Raw genomic sequence first — 23,461 nt, 5'->3', positions numbered from 1 at the left:
TCCAAACAAACAAAAACCCCAACATGCCTCGCTGATTTAGTTAGCAGATTGTAAAATCTTCTTTTATTAACTCATGAAAATATATAAGTAGAACAAGACAACTGTAAGTCTCTAGTCCACAGCAGTAACTTCAAAGCTAAATCATATTATCCCTATGGATATGATCTACCACAACTTGTGTTTACCATGTGTTAAGTGTGAACTGCAGGCTGCTGATCAGCCTTCTTAGAGGACAAGGTTTTATGTCTGTGTTTTACAGGGCAGACAGCTCTCCACATTGCAGCAGTGAACCAGAATATCACTTTGGTGAAGGCTTTGCTCAAGAGAGGGGCCAATACCTGCACAGCACAGGCCACTGGGCACTTCTTCAGGCGCAGCTCCCAGAACCTTCTCTATTTTGGTACAGTCTTCTCTTCTCTCCCTCTTGCTATGAGAAGCAACCAAAAGAGTGATGGGGGAGGCATGGTTTGGTTCCCATCTAAACTGCATAAGTAAAGGCTTCTGTCTTCAAGGGTCATCATTCACACACTTCTGTCTCACAGTAAAGCTTAATCTAAGTGTGTAAATGCTACATTAATATTAATATACATTAATATATTAATTGAATACATTTTACATATTTGCATGTATACAAACATTATATATTACATAAAAATATTATGTTAATTTCTTCAGTCTTTTTGTCCTTTCTGAGTAGGATGAGTGAGGAACCTCACAGGTTACTTTTACAGGTTCCTTTTATAGCCTCTGGTTTGTGATGTGCATAGTTCCCCCTCAGCATACTTCAGCCTCACTCACATGCTAGGGACTTAATACTGTTTCCTCCATCCCCTTCTTTGCAGGAGAACATGTTTTGTCATTTGCTGCCTGTGTGGGAAATGAGGAGATTGTACAGTTGCTCATTGAAAATGGAGCTGACATTAGAGCTCAGGATTACCTGGGTATGTGCCTAGTAAATTGCATACATTGAACATTTTAAAGTAGACCCTATCAACTTGTTCAGTGTGGAGAAGAGAATACTCCAGGGAGACACTGTTGTAGTCTTCCTGTATTTAAAGGGAAATTATAAACAGGAAGGAAATCAGCTTTTTACAGTGGTAGATAGTGATAGGACAAGGTGAATGGTTTTGAACTAAAGGAGGGGAGATTTAGGTTAGATGTTGGGGAAAATTTTTCACTGAGAGGGTGGTGAGAGACTGAAACAAGCCTCCCAGAGAAGTGTTCAAGGCCAGGTTAGATGAGATCCTGGGCAACCTGATCTGGTGGGTGGCAACCCTGCCCATGGCAGGGGGGTTGGAACTATATGATCTTTGAGATCCCTTCCAACCCAAGTCATTCTATGATTCCATGATATATGTACATATTTATTTTTCTCTCATTACAAACACAGTTGGGATGAGGGATATGAGGAAAATGAAAGTCATTGTTAATGGCATCAGTCAATTGCCAGTCTTTTCACAGAGTTGTGTTATTCAATATGCAAGGGCTGCTCCAAAAGTAATGCCTCCCATTTTATGATGTTGGCCCATGAAATCAGGGGCAGATGTTGGTAGTATGGCAGAAAAGGTTGAACATTCCTACCAATATTCCATTACATTTTGTCGCCTTGCGACAGATGGCAGCAGAGGAGCGGCCTGACATGGAAGTGCATATGAAGCAAAGGTGTACCATTGAATTCCTCCATGCAGAAAAAAAATTGCACCTATTGACATTCATTGATGCTTGATGAACATTTATGGAGACCAAACAGTGGATGTAAGGACAGTGAGGTGGTGGGTGGTCTGTTTCAGCAGTGGCGACAACAATAGTGGGTTACCTCTGCTGATGCAGATTTTTATGAGAATGGCATGCAGTCTTTTGTTCACTGCTGGTGAAATTCACAGCTAATGGTGGTGACTGTTGATCGGCATTCTGCTGCTGATAATTTGCTCTATTAGTGTTATTGTACTCTTTGCACCTGTGGTAGTTTTCTTGGAAATAAGTAAGAGGCATTGCTTTCAGCGTAACCTATGTATTTACCTGTTCTGATTATTTAACAGGTAACACTGTTCTTCACATCTTGGTTCTCCAGCCTAACAAGACATTTGCCTGCCACATGTACAGCCTGATACTTTCCTATGACAGGAGCAAAGAGGGACCGAGATCACTTGAATTGATTCCTAACAATGAGGGGCTTACTCCATTCAAACTGGCTGGAGTTGAGGGCAACACTGTGGTAAGTTTATGTGTGACACAGTTGCCTCCATATTAAAGTCTCTATTCAGAACCAGAGAACTTGACATAACAACACCCAGAATGAGGGAGTTTGTACACACACTTAATGGCTAGAAGTCCCATATAAGATCCTAAAGTCTGTATAAGAAATTTCTTTATCCTAGTGAGAGAAGCTCATGCTTAAATAGTAGATCTTTTGATCCAGTTTTTGAAGCATTTCAGTTAGACAGTTACTAACATAAAGATCCATCCGAAGCCTTTTTTAAAAGTGTGACTGAAGTTGTTTCTGTTATCTAGATTTCATTACCCTAAACGCATGGGGAAGTTCTCCAGATATCTGCGGACATTTATTTGTCTGGGATAATACCTGTGCTGCACAGCTGTAATGCAGGCAACACTTTTTACTTATTAATAGTTTAGCAAGCACCATGTAATTCTCTGTATTCCCTTTCACATAAGCTTAAGCATAAAAACTTTGAACATCAGTGGGAGAGTGTTTCTCTTTAAGCTCAAATACATCAACATCTGAAACGAGGCCTATTGAGTCAATGCCTGTATTTCTGACACACAGGGTAAAATAACTGGATCTTTATTGTGCCAAGTTTCCTACCTTGGCAGCCTTTGGGTGAAACCTTAACACCTCAAAACAAGAAAACAAACAAAAAAAAACCACAAGTGGACAATCCACATTTCACATATGACATTTCACATTTATGAAGATGGAATAAGGGCTCTGGGGCTGCTATTGCAGCTGTTGGAGGGTGTGTAGGTTGGATTCTCCTCTCAGTGACCCAGCTTTATGCTTTACTTCAAGCACAAACTGGTAATCAAATGGATCAGAAAAAAGTTCTTCCCATTCTTAAGCTGTTGGAAGCTATTATTGTTCCTGAGAGATGTGAGAACCACAACTAAGTTAAAGGAAAATATTTTGTAATGCAGAATTTTTAACAATTTCAGTGTATTTGCAATGAGAACAAATATTTATTGGAAAGCTTCTGATATCCTTGACTGCCTTCTTTTCTCCTCAGATGTTTCAATACCTCATGCAGAGGCGGAAGCATAATCTCTGGTCCTTTGGCCCCTTGACCACTGTGCTCTATGATCTCACAGAGATTGACTCCTGGGCTGAAGATCAATCCTTCCTTGAGCTCATTGTCTCAACCAAGAAGAGAGAGGTACTGTAGGCATAAAAAGTTTTCAATGTGAGGACTGTGGTGATTATAAAAGGAGAAGAAGAATGAGTTTGAAGGCTCAGGCTCTTCTGTATTATCCACAGGGCAAAGATTTGTATCATGCTGCAGGCGGTACATGAATATAGCAGCTTTTTAACTATATATTTGTATTGGATGCTTTGACAGTTTATTCTGAGATAGAAGCTTGCAGATAGATTGAAAAAACTTCATATTAACAGATTACGTGGAACACGATTCAGTACAGGGTTCTTTCTTTTTCCCATGCTCAAAAATATAAATAACATGTAGCTCTAGAGCAGCTTTAGCAAATAATAGCTTTCTGTTTCAGTGATAGTGATTAACAACATCCCTGAGGCAAACTATGTTAAGAAATCCTAAATTGGAATGCATTTTAAAAACACTCATTATTGTTACTATTTTCTTTATTTAATGACATGGGTTATTCAGATTATGACTCAAAAAAAAGTGGGTGGATTATCTCTGCTTAATCAGAGATGAATCAGAAGACACTTTAATTATTAAATGGATAAATGCTGTAGTGGAATGCTTCCAGTCCTATATTATCTCTGTCTATAAAAATTTTAGTTAAACTTCTGAAACAAAAATTTCAGCTGCTGGAGAACAATGTGGAGGAAGTTCATGAAACTCTCATTAGTTTATATTTAAAATCCTCTAAATTTCTATGCACAGAAATTCATGAGAAAGCACTCTGTGTCATAAAACAGAACAACGATGTAAGTTGTCCAGAAGGATAAAACATAACCCTGAAAGAAGGAAGAATATTGCGTATCTGTCTTTTCCTGAAACATATAGTGTATGCAGATCCAACGTTACCAATTCTAGAGAGTAAGGTGTTCCTAGAAACCAAAAGGCTTCTTTGTTTTCCAGAATGCTCTAAATCATGAGTAGTTGCAATTTCTGCATGAATAACTAGGAATTTATCATTGCGTTTGATATACCTTTGACCAAAAATCTTTCCTGTCTCTTCTGGACACTTATATCCCCTTCTTGCTCATTGCAGGAATCCCCTAAATGGTACAAGAAGTAGGACTAGAAGAATTTAGTTAAGTTTGTGGCTCAAATTCATTAGCATAAGTCCTACTTATGCTCTAAATGTCAGTCTTTTAGCAGAAATTGAAGGCTTGATATAGATGTTTCAATGAAGCATCAACCAATTAATAACACAGAAACTTAAAATGGTCTATTTTTACATAAGCCATGAAGCTTTAGACAAGTGCTAGTCACATCTGGAAAAAAAAGTTCTTATTTTTTTATCCTAAATAATCTGATAAAAATACTTGTATTGCTGTAGTAATGGGAATGTTCTGTCATCATCAATTCAGTGTTCCCGTATATGACAAAATCATTTTGAAAGTTTATTGGATAAACTTAACTATTAGTATTTTATCTTCAAGAATCTGCCAGAACTTAGGGTATTTTTTAGTGAATTACATACATGCCCTTGTCTCCCTTTTACTGAAAAGACCTTGTTTGACTTTGGTGCTCAGCTGAAGAACTCCAAAATGATTGCTGCAAAAGCAGCTAATTGGTTGTGTAAAGCCTGCATGTGTTCTATGAGCTATGAGCTAAGCAAATTCTTCCCTTTCTATAGGTAGAGAAAATACAAATGAAATAGCACTGTCTTAAAGCAGCTGAATTTAGCTACCTTTAACAGTTGCTGAAGTACAAAGCAAACTTTTATCCTTCATGATGTCCTAGTTTTGTCTGGGATAAAGTCAGTTTTCTTCACTGTAGCTGTGTCTTGGTTTTATAATTTTGAATCAGTATTCCACATCATAACATCATGTAGTGTACTGTGAGTTAAAGAGTTAATGCTGTAGTTCCATAAATTATCAATAGTTCCAGGTACCTGGTGACAGAAGAGGAGAATGAACTACAACATTAGAGTAAGGCTTTTGGTTTCTGATAGTCTCTCTCTCTCTCATTTTATTTGATTTATTAACTTCAATTTCAATTACATTGTATTATATTGTATAATCTTTCATTCTGCTATCATATTTAGTACATTAGTTTTTTTTCCTTATCGCTGTTTTCCTCATCTGGGCCCATCTCCCTATCTTTTCCCTTCCCCCTTTCCCCTTTCCTGGGACATGGGTCCATAGAATCACAGAATCGCTCAGGTTGGAAAAGACCTTCAAGATCATCAAGTCCAACTGCAACCTAACCATATTACCCTAACTCTAACAACCCACTGCTAAATCATGACCCTGAGCACCACATCCAAATGGTTTTTAAGCACATTCAGGGGTGGTGACTCAGCCACCTCCCTGGGAGCCTATTCCGGTGCTTAACAACCCTTTCTGTAAAGAAGCTTTTCCTGATATCTAAACTAAACCTCCCCTGGTGCAACTTGAGGCCATTTCCTCTTGTCCTGTCACCTGTCACCAGTGAGAAGAGACCAACCACGCTCTCGCTGCAATCACCTTTCAGGTATTTGAAGGGAGCAATAAGGTCTCCCGTCAGCCTCCTCTTCCCCACACTAAACAGCCCCAGTTTCTTTAGTTGCTCCTCATAGTCCCTTTACCACATTGGTCATGGAACTAAGCTGAACTGGGCCTAACCGTGACATTTTTGGTGCACTGTCTGGGAAAATGAACTTTTAAAGTGAAACACTCTGACCTCTCACTCTCAGAAAGCTTTGTTAGAAAGCTTATCTTGTTTACAAGCCTTGATGTCTGGGTGGGCTGTCAATGTTCTGGGAATTACTGATCAGCAATTTTTTTTTGTTTTTGGCACTGTGCCAACTTGTTTTTATAAAGAGACAAAATGTTCTTGCTTTCTCTTGTAAAACTGTTCTTCAAGAGATTACACTCCATCATGTTCATCGTCTTAATACTTAGAAAGTACTAGACCTTATCAAGTCTGCCACTCTGCTCTATGGAGCTGTATGCATATGTAAAAAGTTAGAAGCACTGGTGGAAACACCTGTCTGGTTCCTGCATACAATGTGGTATACTTTGAACATTGAAAGTTATGTTCCAGAGGGAGTTAAATGTTTTACAGAAAATGTGATTTTTAAACAGGCTTCCATTCTGTCCCTTGAATCTCTTATACGTTTTTGAACGCTCATTCAGTGATCATGTTGTCAGTCTCTCTGAATGTATTCCTCATCATCTCACTCGGTATCTGTGTTTACAACATTTTGAGGAAGCCTTCCCCAAAACCAGAGAATACTAAGTGACAGGGAGTGTGGAGGGACTTGAGAGAGACTTTAGAGAGACGGGTATCCCCGGTGTCATGGAATTTTACTCCTGAGCACCTGCAAGATCCTAAGAATCTAAGCAGATATTTAAGACAGGGATGTTGCAGCTCAGGTAAATCTGAGGAGTCACAAATTATTTGGGGCCTAGCTTATGCCTATCAAGCCTTATTCAACACTATCCCAGAGAGGTTACAGAGAGTCTCTGATCCAGAAAGGAGAGTTTCTGGGAGAGAGTCCAAACTGAGAGTGAGAATCTCTGGGTCAAGAAAAAGAGTCTCCTAATCGAGAAAGAGAAGCTCCAAACTGAGCAAGAGAGTCTCCAAGCTGAAAGGGAAACTGCGAGCTGAGGGAGAGAAATTCCAAACTGAGAGAATCTCCAAGCCAAAAAAGAGAGGTACCAATCTGAACAAGACAATTTCCAATCTGAACGAGACATCCACTGATACAAATGAGACCGTTTCCAAAACCTCTCCTACCTCTTCCAGTCTGAATGAGACAGTATCCAAAATGAATGAGACAGCCTCCAACCTAAACAAGACTGCCTCCAGTATGAATGAGACAGACTCCAATATGAATGAGTCAGCCTCTGAGTCGAGCTAGAGAGGAAGAGCATCAAAACCGCGCAGCCTGATCAATCACAGGAGGCACCAGTATCGATGTCAGTTGCCCCTGTAAGAGGACAGAAATTGAAATAGACTTCACCTCATTTAGAATGGAAAGAAGAAGAAGAGGAGGAGGAAGAAGAGGGAGAAGATCCAGGGGAGGGGCCCTCAACAAGACCACTGTCACCAGCACCAACTAAGGCAATGGTGAAAACTAAAAATTTTGTATGGCACCCAAATGAACCCATTGTCTCCTGGTTACTTTGATGCTGGGACAATGGGGCCAATAGTGTGTTGCTAGATGGTAAAGAAGTTTGCCCACTGGGAAGCATTGCTAAGGACTCAGCCATTGACAGAGGGATTAGTAGATGTCAGGATGGGGGCCTTCACTCTCTGGAAGCAAATGCTATTAGCTGTAAAGGAAAAATACCCCTTCAAAGAAGATCTGATGCCTGAGATAAAGAAATGGACTACTATGGAAAAAGGCATCTATTATTTGAGAGAATCAGCTGTGGTGGAAGTGTTACATGACCCCACATTCATTCCTGACGATCCACACCAAGAGCATGATCCTGAGAGAGTCATGTGAACACCAGGTATGTGGCAGAAATTCACACGAACTGCACCAGAAAAGTACACTGGTGCACCAGCAGGAATGTATGAGAGAGAGCAAAGAAGACCCCTTTCATTTGAACTGGTTATTAGACTTCCTAACTTTGAACAACATTTAGCCCCTCCACAAACTTGTTTTTCAGCCATTTCAAAAGTAACTGAAAGACTGAATAAAATGGAGAGTAAACAGGAAGGTGTGATGGAAGAACTGTCTACCTCGCTTAATCGTGATGAACCCAAAGAACCTGTGGTGGTATCAGAGACACCTGGTAAGAATCAGGATTATCAAAGCAGTCTACTGAAGAGGCTGATCAAATAGATTTGCTCCCCACCTGTATCATCTAGTATCTCAGCTATTAAAAGCAGATGTCTTCCTGCTCGAGCAAGTGACAACAGTAAGTCTATGTTGTGTATTGCTTTGTGGAGTTATCTACGTGAGCATGGAGAAGATATGAAGAAGTGGTATAAAAAAAAACTACTCCTGCACTATAAGCATGAGTAAGAGAATTAGAAAACAGGTTGACTACCAAGGTGAACTCCTCTACTAGGGTGATCGCTCCAGTTGCTGTGGGACATGGCAAAAGCCATAAGGGTCCTGATCATAACTCACAAGAGAAGAATGATAGAGGTAACAATGAGAGGGGCTCTGCCCCCAGCCAGTGGGAGGAAGGGGATAATGGAGTGTGTTGGACTGTGTGGATTCAGTGGCCTGGCACATCAGAACCACTGACATATGACGCACTGGTGGACACTGGCGCATAGTGCCCTCGAGTCACAAAGGGACAGAATCAGTTTATATTTCTAGGGTGACTGGGAGTTCTCAAGAGTTGACTGTGTTGGAGGCCAAAATAAGCCTCACTAGTAAATACTGGCAAAAACATCCTACTGTGACTGGCCCAGCGGCTCCATGTAAACTTGGTATAATTTGCCTCAGAAGGAGGTATTTTAAGGGTCCAGAGGGTATCAATGGACCTTTGGAATAGCTGCTTTAGAAACAAAAGATGTTAAGCAGCTGTCTGTTTTGCTTGTCTGTTTGGCCTGTCAGAAGATCCGTCTGTTGTGGGGTTGCTAGAAGTGGAAGAACAACAGGTACCAGTTGCTACAATAACAGTGCACAGTTGACAGTACCGCACCAACAGGGATTCCTTACTCCCCATTCATAAGTTGGTTAATCAACTAGAGAGTCAGGGAGTAATCATCAAAACTCACCGTTTAACAGCCCCACATGGCCAGTGCATAAAGTCAGTGGAGAGTGGAGGCTGATGGTAGACTACCATGGCCTGAATGAAGTCACACTCCCTCTGGTTGCTGCTGTACCAGACATGCTAGAACTCCAATATGGAGTCAAAAGCAGCCAAGTGGTACGCCACCACTGACATTGCTGACACCTTTTTCTCCATTCCTTTGGCCACAGAATGTAGGCCACCGTTTGCTTTCACTTGGAGAGACATTCAGTATATCTGGAACTGTTTGCCCCAGGGCTGGAAACACAGCCCAGCAATTTGCCACAGGTTGATCCAAACTGCACTGGAACAGGGTGGTGCTCCCGAGCACCTGCAGTACATTGATCACATTACTGTGTGGGGCAATACAGCAGAAAGGAGAGAGAATAGTCCAAATCCTTCTGTGAACTGGTTTTGCTATTAAGCAAAGCAAAATGAAAGGACCTGCACAGGAAATTCAGCTCCTAGATATAAGTGCCAAGAGGGGTGACATCACATCCCAACAGATGTAGTCAACAAAATTAGTGCTACGTCTCCACTCACTAGCAAGAAAGATCTTAGTTACACAATCTTTTCTGGGTATAGTGGGTTTTCAGAGAACACATGTTCAAAATTATAGCCTCATTGTAAGCCCCCTTTACCAGGTGATGCAGAAAAAGAATGATTTTATGTGAGGCCCTAAGCAGCAGCAGGCTTTTGAGCAAATTAAACAGGAGATAGCCCATGCTGTGGACTTGGGGCTATATCGTGTATATATATACATGTATATGTACATGTATATTTATATATATATGTATATATATTTTATATCATGTGTGGGACATGATATAAAAAACATCCTCTACACTGCTGCTGGAGAGAGTGGCCCCACTTGGGGCCTTTGGCAAAGAGCCTCAGGAGACACCTAAGGCCAACCCCTTGGATTCTGGAGTTGAGTTGTACAGGGGCTCCAAAGTGAACTATAGTCTCACTGAGAAGGAGATCTTAGCCACGTATGAGGGGGTTCGAGCTGCTTCCGAAGTAATTGGTACTGAAACACAGCTCTTTTCACCACCCTGACTGCTGGTGCTAAACTGGATATTTAAAGGAAAGGTTCCTTCTGCCCATCATGCTACTGATGCCACTTGGAGTAAGTGGATTGCTTTGATTACACAGTGAGCTCGGTTGGGGAACCTCAGTCATCCAGGAGTCTTAGAAGTGATCATGGACTGGCCTGAAGGCAAAAAGTTTGGAACATCAGCAGGAGAAGAGATATCCACCATACAACGAATTGCCAGAAAATGAAAACAAATTTGCCCTGTTCACTGATGGATCATGTCGTGTTGTGGGGAAGCATCACAGATGGAAAGCTGGTGTGTGGAGCCCTAAACAACAAGTTACAGAGGCCACTGAAGGAAAAGGAGAATCAAGCCAATTTCCAGAGGTAAAGGCTGTCCAACTGGCCTTAGATGTTGCTGAACAGGAGAGGCGGCCAGTGCTTTATCTTTATACTGACTCATGGATGGTGACAGATGCCTTATGGGGGTGGTTACAACAGTGGGAACAAAACAACTGGCAACAAAGGGGTAAACCTATTTGGGCTGCTGAACTGTGGAAAGACATTGCTGCCTGAATAGAGAATATTGTTGTAAAGGTATCATGTAGATGCTCATGTGCGCAAGAGTTGGGCTACTGAAAAACAACAAAATAACCAACAGGTAGATCAAGTTGCCAAAATTGAAGGGGCTCAAATAGATTGGACTGGCGACACAAGGATGAATTATTTCTAGCGCAGTGGGCCCATGAAACCTCGGGTCATGAAAGAAGAGATGCAGCATATAAGTGGTTAAAGACCAAGGGGTGGACTTAACTATGGACACTATTGCACAGGTTATTCATGTCTGTGAAACATGGGCCACAGTTGAGCAAGCCAAGAGGGTGAAACATTTCTGGGAGGAAAGTTGATGGTAAAAACATAAATATGGGGAGGCGCGGCAGGCTGATTATGTCACCTTGCCACAAACCTGTTACAGACCCCCAGGTCCTTCTCTGCAGGGCTATTCTCAAAGAGTTCTTCTCCCAGTCTGTATACGTATCTGGGATTACTCTGACCCAAGTACAAAACCTTGCACTTTGCTATGTTGAACCTCATTATTTTCACACAGGCCCACCTTTCAAGTTTGTTGAGGTCCATCTGAATGACATCACTTCCTTCTAACATGTCAACTGCACCACTCAGCTTGGTGTCATTGGCAAACTTGCTGAGGGTAGACTTGAGCCTGTAAGATCATGGCATTGATTGGATTTATCATATTCCCTACCATGCACCAGCTTCTGGTAAAACCGAATGATACAGTCAGTTGTCAAAAACTATGTTGAAGGCAACAGGTGGTGGAACATTTAGGCTTTGGGAGAAGCATTTGACAGAAGCCATGTTGTTGGTCAATACATGATGATCTAACAGTCAAGATGGTCCTGCACAATCTAGCTACTCCCTTCGCCCCACTGGTCATGGAATTAGTCTGAACTGGGCTGAAATGTGACAAGCTGATATTATTGCTGTTTTGGATTTAGGATCAGAATGACGTTAATAACACAAATGTTTCAGTTGTTGCTGAGCAATGCTTGTACTAATTCAAGGACTTTTCTACTTCTCATGCTACTCTGCTAGAATAATATCACAGAGTCATAGAATGGCTGAGGTTGGAGGGGACCTTAAAGATGATCTAGTTCGAAGCCCCCTGTCGTGGCTACCAAGAATCCCAGTCAGCCTGGCTTGGAATGCCTCCAGAGATGAGGCATTCACAACATCTCTGGGCAACCTGTTCAAGTGCCTCACTGCCCTCTGAGTATAGACTTTTTTCCTAACATCTAACGTAAATTTCCCTCTTTCAGTTTAAAGCCATTCCCCCTTGTCCTGTCACTGTCAGACCACGTAAAAAGTTGGTCCCCATCCTGCCTGTAAGCTCCCTTCAAGTATTGAAAGGCCACAATGAAGTCTCCCCGGAACCTTCTCTTCTCCAAGCTAAATCAGACCAACTCCTTCAACCTTTCTTCATAGGAGAGGTGCTCCAGCCCTCTAATCATCTTTGTGGCCCTACCCTAGACCTACTCTGACAGCTCCACATCCTTGCTGTACTGGGGGCCCCAGGATTGGACGCAGTACTCCTAATGGGGCCTTACAAGGGCAGGGTAGAGGGGCACAATCACCTCCCTCTCCCTGCTGGCCACGCTTCTTTTGATGCAGCCCAGGATACTGTTGGCCTTCTGAGCTGCAAGAGCAAACTGCTGGCTCATGCCCAGCTTTTTGTCCACTAGGACCTCCAAGTCCTTCTCCACAGGGCTGCTCTCAAGGAATTCTTTTCCCAGTCCAGGATTGCCTTGACCCAAGTGCAACACATTGCACTTGGCCTTGTTATACCTCATTAGATTCTTGTATGCTCACTTTTTGAGCCTGTCCAGCTCCTCCTGGATGGTGTCCCTTCCTTCCTTCTTTTGTGTCAACTGCACCACTGTTGCTCAGACATCAGTTAGCTATTGGTGAGCTATTGTGTTGTGCATCACTTGTTTTATTTATTCTTTTCATTATTGTTTTTTTTCCCTTTTATTAGATTAGTGATGCTCAACAGAGGAATAATGTTTAATTTTTTTTTCATAACATCTCCCTATATTTTCTTTGCTCTTTATATGCATGTATGTAAATCAACCAGATCAGCCATGAAGGCAGTAAAGAAAATTTCTGGATTATTCCTGTTAGTTTTGTAAATTGAAGTGGATGATAAGAGAAGATTTGTTCCTCCCTCCAATGCTCATAATTCTACTGCACTAGCTTCTTATAAATCCTCTTTGTCACTTCTAAAACTATATTCAACCTTTTTGACAAAACGTTTTCTAGAAATTCTCATCTGCACAGTTTGTATGAATATATGCAGATCTTTGACAGAAAAATAACCCCAGTGCATTCAGTAGTGCTGTTTTTCCTATCATGCAAGATGCTCACTGAAGCTTCTGTTTACTCCTGGAAATATGTGGTCTTTTAGATATACTTGAGCTGCACCACTGTTATATTAAAATAAAAGGCCAAGGCCTTGAATACAATCTAAATAACCCAGAGGAATTATGTTGAATGAGCTTTGTTTGTTTGTTTGTTTGCTTTAACAGTATGTCTCTTTGAGGGTGTACTGCAGGTTTTATCATCATAGGTTAATGGTGGAAACTTGAAAATGCAGGCCGTTAAGAGTCTGCATTTAGACAGAAGTGAAAGAACTTTCAAAATCTTTCCGAAGTCCTCTTAGTTGCCTAGGTAATATCAGTTTTTTAAAGAGAGCAAATGATCTCGTGGACATTTTGATCTGTTTCCTGAAGATAAACTTTCCTCAGTTGCACTGAAATTGATAGAAATAGCTGTTGAAACCAGTACTTCTTTAAACATATGAATGAAAAACTCCAATTTGGAGAAAAAAAATCTAAGAAAAAATTCCACAAGATTGCTTAGAAACTGAAAATATAATCACATATTCTAAAAATGATGTTTATTTTAAATAGAGGAGTGTATTTGTCTGCTGTACATTGTACTTTCTTGCTTAACATAAAACATTCTTCAAATAATTTTACAGTTACAATAGAAAAGTTCATGAATTGAAATATTTTTATATGTGTTCACAGATTTGGTCAACTTTCTAGCACTGTAAATTTAGCCCTTAGGTCCGTATTCAATGTTTGTATAGATCTAGGCCACGGAGACAGAAAACTTAATCCAGTGTCTAATACACTTATCTTGTGTATCCCTCTGGTACTCAAAAGCTGTTCTCTAGGGTATATATATTTTTGCATTTTCCAAAGCTCTACTAGCAAACTGAGCAAATCCAAACTCACTTGAGCATTCTAACTTTTCAGAAACAAATTGGCTTCCTAATAGTGTGAGAGCACTCTGTTAACATTCTCCTGGGAAAGTGTCAGTGATACTTATAAACAAATTCCCTCACAGTAAATAATTCCTCCTCTCTATCTTTCTCAGGCACGCCAGATCTTAGATCTAACACCTGTGAAGGAGCTGGTGAGCCTGAAGTGGAATATGTATGGACGGCCCTATTTCTGCTTCCTGGCTTTATTCTATGTACTCTACATGGTCTGCTTCACTATGTGCTGTGTCTACCGGCCACTGAAAGCTCGAACAGGCAATAAAACAAACAGTAGAGACAATACAATCTATGTCCAGAAAATGCTGCAGGTACTGTGTCAGTAGGAATCAAAGCTCCATAGGCAGCATCAGGCAGTTTTTATCTCACCTACTTAACTGAAAAGTCCAAGTATTTCCCAGTCTCCAGCTTTCCCAGCTGTCATCCTTTTCCCATCAGCTGACCTTCGTCAGTGAGGAACACTGAGCATGATCTGTTCTCTGTTGTTTGGGCTGGGATAGTTCCTGTGGCTTTGTCAGGCCAAGTCCTGTTTGTTACAGTAGTAGTGGGCCTTCTTTTCCCCCATTCTCTATTTTAATTTCTTTTCATTCCTTTTTCTTTTTTCAGGAATCTTATGTAACATATGAGGATGAGTTGAGACTGGTGGGAGAGCTGATCACAGTTATTGGAGCTGTAGTAATTTTGATCCTTGAGGTAAGAGAAACAGTGAGCTCTTGAGTTTTGAATTTAATCAAGACAAGATTTTATTTGGTGCACAAAAATCAGTTTGTGCTCACAACTTGGTAAGGACTATTTGCTGAGTCTAAATGCTTCAATATACATCTATTGCAGTTGACACAGTCAACAGTATTTATTGGATGAAACAGATACTCTGACAGCTTACTAGTAAGAGTAGATACTGAAGAACCAAATTAGATGGACTGATCACTATCAAATACTATCTGCAGGGTAATGCTAGATTTTCCATTAGCATCATCTGTAGTTCCAACTGAATCCAGCTGTTACATGAAATTTTGAGACTTTCTATACTGATGTGTTTAGGAGAGTTGGGTAAATGACTCCTGTGCTTATACAGGAAATTTTATGTTAAATTGGAGAGCAGTGACTATGTGAGCCTGTAAGAGGAGTGTTACACAACCAGAATTCTGCAGTAGATATGTCTAGGTGATTTCCTGATCATGAATTTTAGAATTTTAATTTTAAAATTAGATAAGAGCTGAAGTTTTTTAAACTAAACACGTACCCACACATGATGTCATTATAACATGAAATTGAAGATCAAAATTTTTATATAGAGAAAACTCGAATGATGATCCCAAGGGTGACTGAAGTAAAATGGAATTTTCAAATCCCATTAAAAAAAAAAAAAAGAAGAAAAGAAAAGATGTATTTCTCATATATGTTCCAGAAAGACAGGTGCTTCTTCCTATTTTTGGCCAGGACTCTGGGGTTCCACTAGAGCTAGCAAAGAGAGTCTGATTTATAACAAGCTCCTCTTATTCCCTGAAAAGTTCTTTTTTGTCTTTTCTGAGGCTCAGCTATTTGTCTGGTTTCTTATCAGTAGTCTACAAGAACTTCAGGATCATAGCTCTGTGTTGCAGCATTTCTTTGTCTCATATCAAAATTTCTCAATCTGCCCACCTCATTCATTCTCTTTTTAAAGTAAAATTATAATCAAACTGTGAAGCAGCAAACAAAGCAGATGCAGCTGACCCCAAGACTCTCTTGATATTAGTGGTTACATTATGTTTAATAGTGGAATCTAAGTCCTAAAGTCAATAGGATATCATTCTTAGATCCCAGATATCCTTAGAGTTGGAGCAGCGAAATACTTTGGACAAACCATCCTAGGAGGACCTTTCCACATAATTGTGTAAGTATACCACCTTTTAAGTTTAATAAGTACATGATCTCTCATTCCCTCCTGCAACTCCCCCCTCCATCCAACCCTGCCTTTTGCCAGATGAGTCACCTTCTCTGTTCCATTAGGGCATGGGTGTCCAACCTTTTGGCTTGCCTGGGCCACACTGAGTAAAGAGAAATTGTCTTGGGCCGCATATAAAATATATAAAAGAGTTAATGTATATAAGTAACAAAATAGAAACAGAATAGCAGAAACACTTATGAAGTGCATATTGCAAAACTAATTAAAAATGTATCGCAAATTATTTTATACTTTTGTGAGCTTTTTGAGATTTTCAAAATTAAAAAAATTGTCAGCACTACATGAGTATTCTGGATATTTCTTTCACAGTGAATTTGTTAACTTATTAAATTATTTTAAGAAATAACACAAGCCCAATTTAAATAATTAAATAAGAAAACTTACATGCCTGCTTAGTAGCAAAAAGCACACGTCCTTACAGGCACACACACTGGTAAGTTGAAATATTATTATCAGTAATCACTGTATTTTATTCATCAACTGGCACAAGTATATATAACGTGCAATACATGCAGGTTTTAATGTGTCTGAGTGGGTGTAAGAGGAGGAGTTGGCACTGCACTGTGCATTCCCCTCCACAATGTATTGTTGTCACCTAGACAGTCTGCCCTCAAACTATGTGTAGTCAACTGATGAAAAATATTTGCTAAAAATCAAATAATAATGTTAAAAATTTACGATCTTGTGGGATTGCATTACTAGCTGTCTTGGGCCATATCCAGCCTGTGGGCCACGAGTTGGACATGCCTGCCCTAGGGCATTCCTACTGTTAATTTCTTTCTCTTATTGGCCCAAGTGGTGTGTGAGAAGCCAGGCAAGTGAACAGCTAGAGCTGAGCATGCTGATTGGTCTCTGCCTATGAGCTGGTGGCTGTATGTGCCTGTCATGAAATTTTTGTGAAGAAAAGAAAAAGGAGGGTAAGATTTCTTTACTGAACATTTTTTTACTGTCTCTTCTTTCTTTACAGTATCACATATGCTTGCATGATTCTGATAACCATGGTGATGCGTCTTACCAGCACTACTGGTGAGGTGGTGCCCATGTCCTTCGCCCTGGTACTAGGATGGTGCAATGTCATGTACTTTGCACGAGGCTTCCAGATGCTTGGGCCCTTCACCATCATGATCCAGAAGGTATAAGAAAAAATAAAAAGGGCTTGTTGCACACATTGTGACACCTCTTTGCGCCCAGGGAAAACTGGAAGAATACTTTTTCTCCCTCTGGACTTGCATTAATGGCAAACGGACAAGTTCCTGTCTGCATGAAGGGTTTGGGACTTTCATATTCTCTTTAGTGCAGAAGTTTCCTTTCATCCACTTTTGATGTTACAATCTGGAAATGAGTTACACAGGGTTGTATGGTGGCTTGGTGGCACAGTTGGGCCTTATGGTGGCTCTGTCTTTGCTCTACAGATGATATTTGGAGATCTTCTGCGCTTTTGCTGGCTCATGGCTGTGGTGATACTAGGCTTTGCATCAGGTAAGTCTACAACAGGAAAATGGTGTTATGTTACTCTGCCACCTCCTTTGATATGAATTAAGTGCTGTGGGTTTCGGATTACTCTCAGGTCATACTCTGAGTAAAAATTGGCAAAAAGTGGCGATATTGTGCATTTTCTATTTCTTTGAGTGTAGTCTCTTTCTTTGCACTGATTTATGTACTCATTAGCTTGGTTTTCAACTCTTGCTCTTTCCAGGATAATAGAAACTAGGGCAATCCAGATAAATCCACATATATCTAAATCAAAGTTTAAAAGCATATTGCATTTATGGTATTTATATTTGAAAAATGACGAATTAGTTTTATTCTATCCATGAAGAAGAAAAAATTTCCATTTTATAGGACATTTTGATGAATATCATTAGGTGCCATTTTTTCTATGTGGAGGAATTCAGTGACACACCTTTGCTTCATATGCACTTCTATGTCAGATGCCGTTTTGTCAGATCGCCTCTGTAATGGAACACTGATGGGAAGGTTCAGCATCTACCACCATACCACCAGCATCTGCCTCTGACATTGTGGGCCAGTATAATAAAATAGGAGGCATTACTTTAGGAGCATCCCTCTTACATGTAACTCCTACCCAGACTACCTTGTATTGTCAGCTTCTCTTAACAAGACCCTGCTGTTGCTCTAGCATTATGATTCCCATTTTTAAACTATATCTTTTTTTTCCCCATTGCTCTCCTTTAGCTTTTTACATCATCTTCCAGACAGAGAACCCTGAAAACCTCGGGCAGTTCTACAACTATCCCATGTCCTTGTTCACCACCTTTGAGCTGTTTCTGACTATCATTGATGGCCCTGCAAACTATGATGTGGACCTGCCTTTTATGTACAGTGTGGTATACTTTGCCTTTGCCATCATTGCCACCCTCCTTATGCTCAATTTGCTAATTGCCATGATGGGTGACACGCACTGGAGAGTGGCCCATGAACGGGATGAACTCTGGAGAGCCCAGGTAATCTGGGTAGGGTGTTCTCTTTGAATAAAAGTAAGGAAAATTTGCCCAGGAAAGATGTGTTAGCAATGCAGTTACTTACTTTACCTTCTCTGCACATTAAAGTCTTTCCCAGGCCTTCACTTTGCTCATGGACTTCTCATGGCTCAAAAAGCCATGTCCCTTTAGTTCTGCTTTACAGATTCTGTGCATCAGCCCCCAAATGTCATTTTATCAGTATGAATTTTCTAAATGCAAGACTACTTTTCCGTAGATCTTCCCATGTGAAAATAATATATATTTATATATATATCCCTTATATCTTTGGTGTAGTAATATTCCTACCTTATTTCAAATAGCAGAGGGAAAAGCCTGTTCAGCCTTTCTCATCCATCCTGTGTTCCCCAACTGTTTCTTCATTAAGTGTGGAATTTCTAATAGAATTAAAGTTGCCTCTTTCTTAAAAATCACATTATTGTGTAATTGAGAGTTAAATAATAATTACAGAGATTGACTGGGAGGAAGATACAATGAAAACTAAAGGTTACAATTTGGTCAGTAATGTCTTTGGATCCATTAAGAGAAGTTGGCCTGACTCACTTGCTGAAAAGGCTAGGGCCTTTTGATGTATTCATACGGATGAGTTACATAACTGCTCAACAAGAAACCCACTTCCTAGTATTTTTCCTGAGATAAAACAGTATATCAGTTAACTGTTGTTGTGTGGCCAGGGTAGTTAAGTTCTAAAAATGGTTAATGCTGGTGTAAATATTGTCCACTTATCTAGCTTATAAATTAATTATCCTATCCATTGCCATCAGGTATAGAAGGAGACAAGTTTGACATTGTTTGAAGAGCACCATTGGCAATCATAGCACAGTTAGAACTGAAATTGTGAATTTCTCTGTAAAAAACAGAGTATTGACTCAGTGTTTTTCTTTCATTATGTGTGGAGCTGATGAGTACTCATGAGACTGGTAATTTTGAAAGAAAGACTGATTTTTTTCTAACTCAGACAAATTCTTTCTGTTTTATTTCGTTATGTTTTAATTGTAAAGATCGTTGCTACTACTGTCATGCTGGAACGGAAACTGCCACGGTGTCTCTGGCCTCGCTCTGGGATCTGTGGGCGGGAGTACGGGCTAGGGGACCGATGGTATCTCAGGTGAGTTCTCTTATAGTGCACATAAGATCCCAGAAGAAGCATCCAAATGCATGGATCAGAGTCATTCTGATGGCCTAGAGAGGAGTGCTTGTAGTCCCTTCTAGAACAGAGATCCTAGTCCGTTTTATATTTATGACAGACACCGTCTCCTCAGAAAGTTCTACTATTCAATTCTTCTCATCAGTTGATGCTTTCTTTTCCATTAGTCCCAGGAGAAAGATCCCAGAAATTGCATGGGTTGTAAGGCATGTTTGTTTTTTTTTCCAACTCCTTATAATGATGACAAAACTTCACTGCTGTGCTTGGTTGACTGTCTCTAAGCATTGGATGCTTGAAATAGCAGAGGCAAAAGCAATCAATGAGATGTTCAGAAGAAATGAACTGTGCTTCAGATGATTCAAAATAGGACAGGAATAATTAAAGATAAGCTTTCTCTTTGGTGTAAACATAATAACTATATTTTATAATTTGCAAGGACTTCATCTGGTGACAAAGTCTTGGGTCTAGGATTTCTGTTTAAGCCCTGAAAGAACAAACTGTCTGTAGTCCAGGTAATAAAATATTCCTAATATTCATCAACATTTCTACTGGGGTGAGAAAAGAATAAACCATACTTGAGCCTGTGCTCTTTCTCACTGCTTTATTTTTTGCTGATAAAACTAGAAGGGAGGGTGGTGGCTGTATGAAACAGGACTTTCTTCAGGTTTTAGGGAGAAGTGAGCCTTGCAGATTTCCAGGTTTACCAGTTAGAACAAACAGATCTAAAGTGTTGTCAATGAACAATGAGTTCAGTCCAAGGTATAGAATGTAACTTTGCAAAAGCAATATCCCAGCAAAAATTCTTCACTGGATGCAAAGAGAAAATAGTGTTGATGTGATCTGTGAGGGCTGCTTCAAAAGTAATGCCTCCTATTTTGTTATGTTGTCTCATGATGTCAGAGGTGGATGTCAGTTCCCACCAATATTCTGTTAACATTTTGCTGCTGTGTGACAGATGGCAGCAGAGAGGCAGTCTGACAAAATGACATCTGATATGGAAGTGCATAGGAAGCAAAGGTGTGCCATTGAATTCCTCTACGTGGAAATAATTGCACACATTGGCATTCATTGATACTTGCTGGGCACTTAAGGAAATGAAACAGTGGATGTAAGCACAGTGAGATGGTGGATGGCACATTTCAGCAATTACACCATCGTAAAAGCTGTGAAACAGTGGGTCACCTCCGTGCAGATTTTCAAGAGCACAACATGCAGGCTCTTGTTCATCACTGGCTAAAATGGATAGCTAATGGTGGTGGCTATTTTGAAAAACAGTGTTTTGTAGCTGAGAATTTGCTGTATCAAATAGTATTATTGTGCTTTTTGTTGTTGTTTCCATGGAAACAATTGGGAGGCGTTACTTTGGGAACAAATGAGAAGTTCTTTCAAATTACATGTATGTTTGTTGTATGTAGTATGGGACAGTATTTCTGAAGGCAAGTCATAAGTGAGGCAGAGAAAGGTTGATGGAAGTGGACAAGATAAATCAAAGTTCAGCAAAAGATAAATGACATCCTGATATTAACAAGCATGGAGTATCAAAGGAGGAAAGACAGCAAGGAAGGAAATAGATGAATATATGTGTATATATGTATCCAGATATTATATATCTGGAGCTGGAGTTAAATGGTGTGGAATTGCCAGTAATTTATAGCTGGCAAAACAGAAAAGGCAAATCACTGCCAGGGACAGAAAGCAATGGACTGAAGTCAGTGTCAGGAATGAAAGCCTAGAAAGGAGATAATTGTGCTAGAAGCTGAGATGGTGAGGCTACTTTTATGAGAGCGTATGTTAGAGATAGAAGAAAACCAAAAGAACCACGCTTATTGATCAGTTTCCTGCTTCTGTGTAGGTGTTTCTGGAATGGCTGAGTCTCTAGGCATGTATTTGGGAGTGGTCTGTCCATTTATTTCGTTGACAAACTGGCACAATTCTACTTCCTTTAGTTTATGTTTTTTTTTAATCCTCTCACAGAATAGAAGACAGGATTGATCCCAACAAACACAAGATGATGCGATACACAGAAGCATTTAAGGCTCATGATAGGGATAACTGTGACAAAGGTCTGGAAAAGCTGGAAGTCGATAGGAACATCCTGTACAAGAAGGACCCGTCCATTCTATCATTGTCACGAGGCACATCTAGGACTAATTCTCAGAGTGGCTGGGAGATCCTGAGGCACAACACTTTCCATCAACTTCATGGAGAGATCAATCATGCCATGGAAGAAGAGGTCTATGATGTCTAAGCTTATTTATTCACTCCACAACATGGATTGCATTTGCCACAGCAGTTGTCTCCTCCAATTGTTCATACACACTCCAGCATGCTACAGATTCAGCAGCCTTGAAGAGCTCTGCCAGTGCATCATGAATTGTTCATGGCATCTATGCTATGATATATAGATTCAATCTTTCCTACTTTTTAGGTGTCCCTGCTGTTGCGTTAATATTTGTGCCAAGTTAGTTGGCTTGTTGAGCTAAGGCCTATGGTAGTTTGTAATGCTTGTAAAACCCCACAGAAGTGAGCAATAGAAGACAGCACTGGAATTTCAACAATTTACAAAGAGGCAGTCAGTAAGACCTCTTCCAGAATGTAACATACGCAGGTCATTTAAAAAATAATGCCTCCTGTTTATTTCCATGGAAAATACAACAGATACAAAGATCATAATAACACTGTTTGATAGAGCAAATTCTCAGGTACAAAACACTATTTTTCTAAGTAGCTACCACCATTAGCTATGCATTTTTGTCAGTGATGAACAAGAATCTGCATGCCACACTGTTAAATATCTGCACCAGTGGAGGTGATGCACTGTCACTGTCATCACTGCTGGAATGTGTGATTTGTCACCTCACTGTGCTCACATCCAGTGTTTGGTTTCCGTAAATGTTCAGCAAGCATAGATGAATGTCAGTGCATGCAATTGTTTCTGCACGGAGGAGTTCGTTTCCATACCTATGCTTCATACACACTTCCATGTCAGACGCCATTTTGTCAGACTGCCTCTCTGCTACCATCTGTCACACAGCAATAAAATGTAATGGGTTGTTGATGGGAAGGTTCAACCTTTTCTGTCATACCACCAACATCCGCCTCTGACATCATGAGGCAACATGATAAAATAGGAGGCATTACTTTTGGAGCAGTTCTTGTATAATCTCTCCCTCCAGTCTAACAGTATCCCAGTGCTCTCATAGCAAATACAGCTGACTGAAGTATTGTTTTATGACTTGATACAGAACTGAAAATAAAATCCAACTGAACCCTGTAACTAAGCTCAGGAATGAAGGTAGTTGCTGACACTGTGTTGATTTTAAGGCCTTTAACCTTTCAATTGGCATTCAAGGCCTGACAGATTTTGTCCTCTGAAGAATGGAAAATTCTATTAGCTGCGCTTTCAACATTGCTATTTTAGCAGGACTGTTTTTTTTTTTTTTTAATTTTATTTATTTATTTTTGTCATATGAATGCACTTTAAGCTGTATTGCTTTTTTAAAAAAATTATTTCTATTCCTGGGAGGATCTGAAGTGGGGACATTTTTCCTCATGAGAGGATATAAGATGATCTTTGAAGGTGCCTACCAACTGAACTGCTCTCTCCTCTCCCTCTCCCTCTCCCTCTTCTCTCCTCTGTGGTGTGTTACTTATTAAGCACTCGAATGAGCTGAAGCTTGTCTCTTACTTTCTGTGGAAGAGTAGGGTTCTGGACTGTAGCGCTTTGTTTTACTTCTGAGCCATCAAGGTTAGTAGCAGTACTGTACTACTACTATTACTACTGTACTACTACTGCTACAGTGTAGCAGTGAATGAAATGGAGAGGAAATGGTGGAAAGGTTAATAAGAACTATTGAAAAAGCAGTTCAGAAACTGTGGTCTATGTCTCTTCTTCAAAAAGTC

The 23,461-nt window shown here is 40.2% G+C and overlaps 1 protein-coding gene across 1 annotated transcript in view; it reads left to right on the top strand.

The window, feature by feature from the left end:
- Nucleotides 1–22,184, top strand: part of LOC110392457 (transient receptor potential cation channel subfamily V member 6-like) — a 34,253-nt gene extending 12,069 nt beyond the window's left edge. Inside the window, exons 4-15 of the mRNA XM_021384694.1 lie at nucleotides 260–400; nucleotides 843–941; nucleotides 2,040–2,215; nucleotides 3,243–3,389; nucleotides 14,064–14,276; nucleotides 14,572–14,658; nucleotides 15,762–15,838; nucleotides 16,878–17,043; nucleotides 17,323–17,389; nucleotides 18,107–18,375; nucleotides 19,413–19,519; nucleotides 21,533–22,184. Coding sequence (XP_021240369.1) covers nucleotides 260–400; nucleotides 843–941; nucleotides 2,040–2,215; nucleotides 3,243–3,389; nucleotides 14,064–14,276; nucleotides 14,572–14,658; nucleotides 15,762–15,838; nucleotides 16,878–17,043; nucleotides 17,323–17,389; nucleotides 18,107–18,375; nucleotides 19,413–19,519; nucleotides 21,533–21,806 — 1,823 coding nt within the window. The 3' untranslated portion in view covers nucleotides 21,807–22,184. The remainder of the gene's footprint in view (nucleotides 1–259; nucleotides 401–842; nucleotides 942–2,039; nucleotides 2,216–3,242; nucleotides 3,390–14,063; nucleotides 14,277–14,571; nucleotides 14,659–15,761; nucleotides 15,839–16,877; nucleotides 17,044–17,322; nucleotides 17,390–18,106; nucleotides 18,376–19,412; nucleotides 19,520–21,532) is intronic.

The sequence above is a fragment of the Numida meleagris genome, chromosome 1 (assembly GCF_002078875.1).
Source record: "Numida meleagris isolate 19003 breed g44 Domestic line chromosome 1, NumMel1.0, whole genome shotgun sequence".
Classification (NCBI taxonomy): domain Eukaryota; kingdom Metazoa; phylum Chordata; class Aves; order Galliformes; family Numididae; genus Numida; species Numida meleagris.
Note: the sequence above shows the minus strand (reverse complement) of the source record. Positions and strands in the feature narration are given on the sequence as shown.